At 36.0% G+C, this 9,388-nt stretch overlaps 1 protein-coding gene across 3 annotated transcripts in view; it reads left to right on the forward strand.

Annotated features, from left to right (window-relative positions):
• AHCTF1 (AT-hook containing transcription factor 1) overlaps positions 1-9,234 on the forward strand; it is a 47,935-nt gene extending 38,701 nt beyond the window's left edge. For all 3 annotated transcript variants that reach the window (XM_080586711.1, XM_080586710.1, XM_080586712.1), the window contains exons 30-36: positions 639-741; positions 1,632-1,738; positions 2,362-2,537; positions 3,913-5,752; positions 6,544-6,677; positions 7,147-7,253; positions 7,873-9,234. In XM_080586711.1, the coding sequence (XP_080442837.1) occupies positions 639-741; positions 1,632-1,738; positions 2,362-2,537; positions 3,913-5,752; positions 6,544-6,677; positions 7,147-7,253; positions 7,873-8,065 (2,660 nt within the window). In that variant the 3' untranslated portion in view covers positions 8,066-9,234. The remainder of the gene's footprint in view (positions 1-638; positions 742-1,631; positions 1,739-2,361; positions 2,538-3,912; positions 5,753-6,543; positions 6,678-7,146; positions 7,254-7,872) is intronic.
• The last annotated feature ends 154 nt before the right edge of the window (positions 9,235-9,388 follow it).

Here is a 9,388-nt window from a genome sequence, read left to right on the forward strand (position 1 = left end):
AGTCCTCTGGAAGCATTAGAGGGCAGTTTGCATAGCTCTCTTTTGGCCAGAGCTGGCAGAATTATCCCAGTCTCGCATACAGCCTGCAAAGGTGATTGCTGGATCTGGAGGAAGCAGGCAATAGAAATAAGAAAAGGAGGATGTCTGAAATTGAGCCTGTCAAGGTAAAAACATGAGCAAGCATTTGGGTTTAAACAACACCAGTCATTTATTAGAAGAAAAACTCAAGAAATTGCCTTAGATGCATTCTTGTAAAAGAGAGGAAGTAGAGTCAAGAAATGAGCAAGCGTTGCTGAAATGAGGTGAATATCCAAAGAGAAATAAGAAAATTGACTTCCTAATTCTAAGAACAAAAGATGTTTTCTCAAGTGTGTATGTCATTTGGCCAGTAATGTATCAAGTTCAGTTTGTAATCAAAATACCCATTTGCCTTTTTGTTTTCTTGACTGAGATTATGCAGCAGACTATTCCTGTTTTACTGTAACAAATTCAGGCCTGTGTATCTGAAGACCTGGTAGCATTATTTTGTTACATCACTATCCTGGGTAAAATGCATAAAAGGCTCCCTTTAATTCATACAAACATTTTAAAAGTAATTAAGTGAAATAGGAAAGTCATCCATCTGTCTGTTTTTCTAGGATTTTTGGAAGAATCAACTACTGAATGTCCTACCTTTCCCAAGGATGGTAAATTTGTGTTTAAAGCTGCTGAGGCTGCTGCTTCTTGGACTGCAAATGAAGGGTAAGTTTATAAAATGCATCTTTGGGTTTGTGCAGTATGTAACTGCTGACCTTCCTGTGCTTTAAAACTATGATGTTGGTATTGGCTATTCCCTATGTTCTTATGCATAATGGTTTTCCTATTTCTTTCTTTCTATGAATATAAATAGTTTGGCATGAATATAACTCAAATTGACTAGCTGTCATCCTTTCTTCTCAAATGGTTGCAGACCCCAAAGTATTGTGGTAAAGACTTCGTTCAATGGGCCACATAGATCTTTTTACACTTTGAGGGTTTAAATAGATAGTGTGAACATGTTGTCCTGCTTTTGTCTGAAAACTGTGTAGCTAAAAAATTACACCTAAGATTCCTGTAGCTTTAGCAGGTTTATTTTGAGGTTTGAATTCTTTCTGGCAGTATTTTGTACACTTCAGAGTACAAAGAAGGAGAGCTTAATTAGCATCTACTTCTTTATAGAAAAGGAAGCAGTTTTCTCACCTGCAACTGTTTTTTTACAGATCTGAAACAGGAATGTTAGTAATGAAAGAGCCCTTAATTTCATGTGGTAACTTATACTGGTACAAACTTGTTCAGGTTGTTCTAAGCTTCCAATATAGCAGTTGCATTCTTTCTGCAGAAGGCAAGTTATATGTCATTATTTAGTACAACTTTATTCTTATGGAACTAGTGTTATGTAGCTGGGAAGAATGTTAAGTATATCATTTGTTGCCTAAAATGAGTCACAAACTGGGTGTAGATAAGTTGGGTAAGGAATTTTTAGTTTTACTCAATTTATTCAGTTTTTAAACTTGAAGATTTTACAGTGAGGGAATGTTTTTGTAAACCTCTTAAAGGTCTCTTTTGAAGCTTTACAGTGAATTTCTTTTTTTTTTTTTTCTCTGTCTATGAAGTGAAACAAACCACCAAGAGCCTAAAATGTCCTCTTCATCAGAAGAAAGAGATGTACTGCCTGTAGTAAATCCACAGCTTTCTGAATCCCCGGAGGCAGACAACGAATGTATGTATAGTATGTTGGAGATTTTGTGCGTTAAGGTGGCTAAACTCCTGAAGTTAAATGAGCATTTTGTCATACCACTATGTGTCTCTAATTGAAATATTATTAGGATATTACTGCTAATTTTTGTTAACCCATAGAGACAATACATTCCTCAAAGGAAGTCCATGTAGAGAATGTGTGGTGAATGTTCCTGTTCTTGATCTTCAGAAAATTGGTAAAATTTAAAATATTAGAAGGAAAGCTTCATATTTCTTTTAATGTTGTACCCCATTTTTTATTTTGTGTGCTATGGGATCTGCTACTCAAATTACTATTTTTAAACAATGATGCATCCTCAATATTAAGGCCATGAAGAATAGCTAGCTGTCAAAGTGCCTTTTCAGCCAACCTTTCTTCTGTTGTCCTTTTTCTATATGGACTTGGCAGCAGACTTTCCCTTCCTACTTTTTTTAACTTTTTTTTTTTTTATTGTGAGACTACCTGCTAGTTTTTGGAGAAAGCCCAATACACATGGCAGGATGGTGAACTGTATTGTTTGTTCCTGCTCCCTTTGTTACTTCCTGTTGCTTAAACCTGTGCCATTTATTCAATGGTTAAGTTTAAATGATGTAAATCTCTTTCAGCTGTGATAAGTATCCTTGACAGCGAGGATGTGGTCAGTACCCATTCAGAAAATCACCCTGAAGGAAAGCATGTGGACTTCCCTGAAGAACGTAACCTAGACGAAGCTGAAGATCTTCCCTTTGTGCAGGAAGAAATGCATGTTTCTAATAATCTTCCTAAAACTGAAGAAATTCATGTAAGTGAATTACTCTCCCATTTTCTACAAAACACAGCAAATTTCAGGACGGTCTTGTCTTACAGTTAGAAGGTACACAAGAACATCTCAGCTTCTTGAGCTTGTTAACACAAGTTAACCTCACTATGTAAGGGTGGACACCTTTTTTTCTTTTGTATTTTCTGTATTTATAACACAGAAGAGAACCTGTCAAGATTTGGGTCATTGAGATCTGCAGCAATTAAAAATAAAAAATGCCCCTAAACCATGCATTCATTTGATTTACTACAACTTAAATGTTTTTAGTTGACTTCTAATATTTTTTTTTAAAGAAAATATGAAAAGTTGGGGAAGCTGGGGAGGGCAGTTTTTCAATACGGCATAACATTTACCAAACGACAAAATTATTAGGTTAGGGTAACCTAACTCATTTTCAGAATGATTTAGGTGCTTATATCCTTTAGTATTTTTTTCTTGCTAACATAGTTCATTACTGTGAATTCTGTTTTAATTTCATTTTCAAGATATTTACAGCTACTTCAAAGATGTTTTCTGTTAAAGCACATTTTTTTAACATCTTAAAATGTTGTTAAATATAAATTTCAAAAGGTTGCTGACGTGAACTAGGGTTTCTATATTTGTCCCTGATTTTTCCTGTTTTCATCACCTTACTGGGGCTGATTTGTTATTTGGATACATGTGTATGTCTTCTAAGTGCCGTACGGAATACACTGTCAATTTCCTTTAGGATATTCTCTTATGTTTTGTGCTCAACATAAAAGATCCAGTATCTCACGTGGATCTAGAAGGAAAGAATAACCATCCAGTACAGGGAACTACAAAAAATAAGAGAGAGTTAATTTACATCACATGTGTTATTTCACAGGATCCAAGTGATTCCTTAAAGTGCAGTATTGAGTTTGCCTGTTGTGATACCTATCCAGTTTGACTAAGGGTTGAATTGTCACAGGCACAAATGTCATGACAAATTTTAAACTTTGGGGGTGTAATTGTATCTTACTGTGTTGGATGCAGTCAGTCACTGTGGATCTGTAGTCAGCCCAAAAAGTACTATAGTGTGATGGTTACTGCCAGTTGGGTGTACAGCTTGTATTGTAAAACTGCTCCCCTTGTTCATGGGTGGTGGCAAATCTTTAGTTATAAACCAAAATATCAGAAATGGAGCATGTCACTGCATACGCTGAATATTCTGTTCTCTGTTCCTCAAATGTATGAACCTCATCTGTAGTAGAGAGTACATTATCTGTTTTTAACTTTACATTCAGCGGTGAGCTAAAAGGAAAAGCAGCATTTTTACTGTCCTTAGTTTCATCTATCTCAGTTTGAAGCTAGTCTGGTAATCATTAATGCATTAACATATATTTTTTAACTTTAGGTTCTTGAAGATGATGCAGTTAAGGCACAAGCCTCAGAAGAACCACCTGAAACATCTCCATGTAGTGAACTACATCCATCAGGCAATCTTCAATACAGCTATGACACTATAGAGCAGCAGTTCACATGTGATTTTCCTGATAATAAGGATGATGAATGTGATGCAGCTGAAGGAGATGGAGAGCTTTTTATATCTCAGAGTAATTTTACTTTAGTGTTGGAAGGAGAAGAAGGTGAAGGAGAGATGGGAGAACCTGAATTGGTAGATGCTTCTAAACCAGTTGTTTACACAACAGATGAAAAACCTGTGAACAGCTTTGGAAATACTGAAAATGAAGAACATGTTACAAACTCAGTGTCTACTGTAACTAGTGACCAGGAATCTCAAAATATTGCCGAGTCACTCCCATATGTGCCTGAACCCATTAAGGTAGCTATTGCTGAGAACTTACTGGATGTAATCAAAGACACCAGAAGTAAAGAATTTACATCCGAAGTTGTAGAACAATCTATTCATGAAAGCATAGGTAAAAAGGTAACTAGATTGCAAAGGTCAAAATCTTCCTTAACAACTGTGCCAGAAGGAGTGGAAGATGAAACCAACATACGTCAAGTAGAGTATGTTGTCACTCCAAGAACACGCCCAAGGCGACAACTGAATAGAAGTCTAGTTATTCCATCATCAGATGATCAACAGCTACTGAAAACAGACAAACCAGTTCTCTTTGGACTGTCTCCTAGGAGAAGTACCAGGCGAACAAAAGGAGCACCTGAAACTCCTAGTCTTTTAACAGTAGAAAATACTCAAGATGAGCAAATACCTCTAACCCCTGTTACCCCGAGGAGAGGTAGGAAGCCCAAACAGACTAATTTAGAAAAAGTAGAGAGCAGCCAATCTGATGGACAAACATTGTCCAGCAGTACACAGTCCATAGCCACTACTCCACGAAGAGGATTAAGGAGAGCAAAGGAAGCTGCATCTGAACTCTTGGAAGAGGCTAAAGAGGAAACTTCTCTTGCTGAAGGTAGCATTATTTCTACTACTTCTAGAAGGACTAGAGGAGGAAAAAGTTCAGCAGGAGATCAAGAAACTGGTCAGACTGGCACCGATCATAGGATAAAAATGGCAGTCAGTCCCAGTAGAAGTATAAGAAAATTAAAAAGCAGTAATTCACAGCCTACTGAAAATACTGTCATGGAGCAAGAGGTGCAGCCTAGTGACCAACTTCTTTTACCTGTGCCAACTAAAAGAGGCAGAAGAAGAAAACCGAGTTCATCAGATCTTTCAGAAAATTCTGACCTCGATCTGTCTAAATCATCACTTCCTCAAACAGAACTCAAACTTCCTCTGACTCCTAGAAGAAGTGTTAGGAAGCAGGCACGGAATCTCTCAGCAGACATTGAATCTGCCTCTACTCAGGAAGACATACCTTCAGGTGAGAAAGTGGAAATCGTTGATACTCCTAGGAGAAGAATAAGAAGAGTTACACATGCTAAACCAGAAAAAACAGATGCTTTTGAGAGAACACCTGAGCAGCCAAATGAACAATCAACCACACCCAGGACTGCAGTAAGGACAGGGGGTCGGGGCAGAAAGAGGCAATTGCCATCCATATTGGAGGAGAGCACAGGGGAACAACAAGCCTTCCCCCAAGGACCCGATGGCAGTCCTTTGCTGCTCACAGACATAAACACATCAGGATATGATGAAACATCAAGAACTTTAACAGATCGTATTACAAGATCCCGTAAAACTGGCATGCATCAGAAACTGTCTGTTGAGGAAAATGAATCCTTCCTTTTCTCTCCTCCTCTCACAAAGCTGGCAAAGAAAGTTAAAGGTAGGTGCAGCATGTTCATATGCAAAACAGGTTATATTGCTATCTTGGAAATGACATAAAACAGGCTGTTTTATGACCAAAAATATGGCTTTTAGTATTGTAAATAATTTAACTGTACATAAGTAAAAATTTGGGAAGAGGAAATTCATCTTTTTGTCTGAACTCCACATGCTTGGCTGGCCAGTTGTAGGGGAAGCAAATGACGAGGCTGACACGTTCCAAGTAGACTGAAATAAAATTTTACCTGATTTTTTCTTTGTCATGACCTTAATTTCTATCAATTTAGAAGTCTAGGGGGACGTCTTTTCAGACAATTGCTATCCGTTCTCCCACATTGGAGAAATAAAGGAGACATCCGAATTTTGTTCAGTTTTTAAAGTAAAATGAGCTGCATCTTGCAACACACTAGACAGCTGTTTAGTTATGTGATTGTTTCTTGTTGGCATATGCTTTGCTGGTGAAGTTACTGCATGCAGAGTTCTTCGTATTAGACAACACGATTAAATTTTTTTTGGAAATGTGTGAGGACACTTGATGCCTCTTGAGCAAAACATCTTTGCCTGTGTAGGTACAAGTAAAATCACTGCTCTGGTTTATTGTTTCACAATTCACTATAAAATGATGGATCCTAAGAGGCAGTTATGAAGGAGAAGTACCTCCACACTGAGTGTTTATAAATTTGATTGGACCCTTTATTTTAGGAAGCTATTGTACTCTTTATTTTCAGCTCTAATTTAACATCACTGTCCTTTATAATGTACGTTCATGTTAAAAATTCATTATCATTTTAGCTGGAAAAGCAGACCATCCTGTGCAGCTTAAGGATTTAGACCCGGACTTGTCTTCTCAATTTGTCTTTTCACCCCCTCTTTTGAGGTCAAGGAGAAAAAATGTCTCTAGTATTTCCCGAATTGTGAAAGAACCAGTAAGTAAAAACTGTAGTTGTCTCATATTTTTGACTTCTACTTTGTATCTCTTCTTGAAATCATACTTCTCAATGCCTTGTCTTCTTCCTTGGAAGTATATCTAGAAAGAGACTTTTAAATCAATCAGCTAGCTAAAGAAGTTTGTTGCTTTAAGAAATTTAGCTACAAAAATCAGTTTTGAATATATGTAAGTTAAGAACTAGTAAGTGTTGCCTTGCCTTTAACAAAAGGCCAGGTGTCTTTCTTTACCTTTAAACTTAGCTGGTGTGTTATTTGTTAATTTCCAAATTTGAACTTTTAGGATGATACAGTAACTTGAGATGGAAGGTTGATTTTTTTTTTTTTTTTAGACGTGCCTATGGAAATCATAGTTTTATCATGATGACTTCTTGAAAGAAACGTTTATTTGTATTTTGTAGAAGTGGAAGAATGCGTGCAGGTGACTAACATTTTTTTGCCATAACATAGGAGCTTCCAACTAAAGAAGAGGAGGATACCAAATCCGTAGAGTCTGTGGGAAAACAAAAATTGAAGAGGGGTAGAACTGCAAAATCAAAAGCGAACAAAACAAGCAAGTATGAAATTCTTTTTGAATACTTACATTCATTTCTTGTGGTATCCGTTCAGTTAATAGCCACCTGACTTGAAATATCCCACTTGGCTATGTAGTTCTGGCAGAGCAGTCCAGCTCGCTGGTCTGCTAGACACATTTTTCCCCATGTAGTGATTTAGTTTTCTATTGCTAGCAGAAGAAGGGGATAGAAAATGGTGAAAGGGTTACTCCTGTGTTTACTCAATAGTGATGTGCTCTTATATCATCTTATTCCATCTTAAGAAACCACAGCCTTAAGGTCTTTGGTTCCTTATGCAAGGCAGGAGGGGGCCAGACAATGAGTAAAGAGAAGGTCTTGTTTCTGGACCTGTTTTCTGGTTCTTTCTGGAAAATGGTTAATTTGAGGACATTTGCCTCTTAGCGCTTACAGGGGCCTTAAAATCTCATCTGAATAATGACTGGGAGTGCATTCTGGTAAGAAATGAAAGCAAAAAGAAGTTTATTTATGTACGTTCTCTGCCTTGATTCTGTCTAGAAAGAAGCCCATAAATTAATTTGTTGGCATTGATTTTGTAATTCCACTTTCTTTCCCCTCTACTGACTATTGTTGATAATCAATTTGACACTTCCTGCTTTCACAGAACCGCAAGAAAGGAAGGTTCTTGGTCACCTCCACCAGTAGAAATACAGTTAATTTCTCCTTTTACAAGTCCAATGGATGGAAAGAAAAGCAAGCAGAAAGAAACCACGGATGCGACAGAGAAGAATCTACGAAAGAACAAAAAAAGACTATCTAATTTTCCAAAGCCAGTTGTGCGCCGGAAGATGCTGTAACTGTTTTTTAAGTTTGTAATGTACACCACTGTTTGTAAAGTCATCAAAATTGTGTGGATTAGTAAAAATAAAAAATAATCATCTAATTTGGAAGAGATAATTTATATAAATTATTGTAAAATTTCATAAACAAATGGTCCTCAGTAAGTAACTCCATATGGAGTGTGATTTCCTCAGTCAATGCAGTTTTCTATTTTATATTAAGACTTCATACATTTATATAATATGTAAATACAGCTTATTTTAGGAATGTTAAATAAAAATGTATACTTCACAATATGCTTACTGTCTGATAGCTTTTTAAGGGAATAGTGGGTTGAATGGCCTGTATCTCTCAAATTTTAATGTTGGTTTGCAAGAGTTGTTGATACTGAAAAATGAGGCCAAAAGTTTTTAAAAGTTGCTTAGAACTACTATGACAAACATTTAAAATGTACTAGTTTAAATTTTATAGATGATGTTTGACCTTCTGGCAGAAATGATTGGGCTCATGAATACAAATTGGTAATTACATTCACGGTTAAGTTGTACTGTATTGAAGTCAGAATGTAAACAATTGTATTTTAAGCTGTGCAATATTTTTTTTTTGTATTTGTCTTAAACTTGGGGAAAGCTGCTCTTCAGTTTATAAAACTAGATCACATCTCATATGTTTCATTATTTTTTACAATTTGTTGTCAGCAAAAAACTAATATGATGCTTGCAATAGCATATCAAATTTAGAGGGATATTGCCCACATAATTTTGGCTCAAATTTCAAAGTATTTTCATAAGATTGATACGAATACAATATAATTGAAATAATTACTCTCTGTAAACATTTTGCAATATTTGAAGTCTGCGTATCACAGCACTGAAAGTTTGATGGTAAAGCTAACTTAAAAGTCTGAAGGTACCAAAATGTACAGAAATCGTAGTTACAAACCATATTTTTGAATAATTATCTCATTAATAATCTTGGCCTATGGAGTAAATGTCCCTATAAAATTTCAATTTGTAAGAATAGATGAAAGACTATTCTTTTAAAAGCAAACATGGAAGTACTATTTTGATGTGCGGTCTTTTAGACAATGGATTATTTTTATGTATGTTAATTTATATATGGATGCAACTTTGAAGACTACCAAATGGTGGAACCTGACATTAAACTTTTTGATTAGTAAAAACTACTACAGTTACTTTAAGAAATAATTTATTGGTTAACTAACACCTTGTACATAATGAATGAATGTATTAATAATAGACTAAGCTTGTAAAAAGTGTCTTTTGGGGCCATGATTTTTCTATCTCAGAACAGGACGTTCTAGAAAAGTAGTTGCATGC

The sequence above is a fragment of the Anser brachyrhynchus genome (assembly GCF_964034855.1).
Source record: "Anser brachyrhynchus genome assembly, chromosome: 3".
NCBI lineage: Eukaryota > Metazoa > Chordata > Aves > Anseriformes > Anatidae > Anser > Anser brachyrhynchus.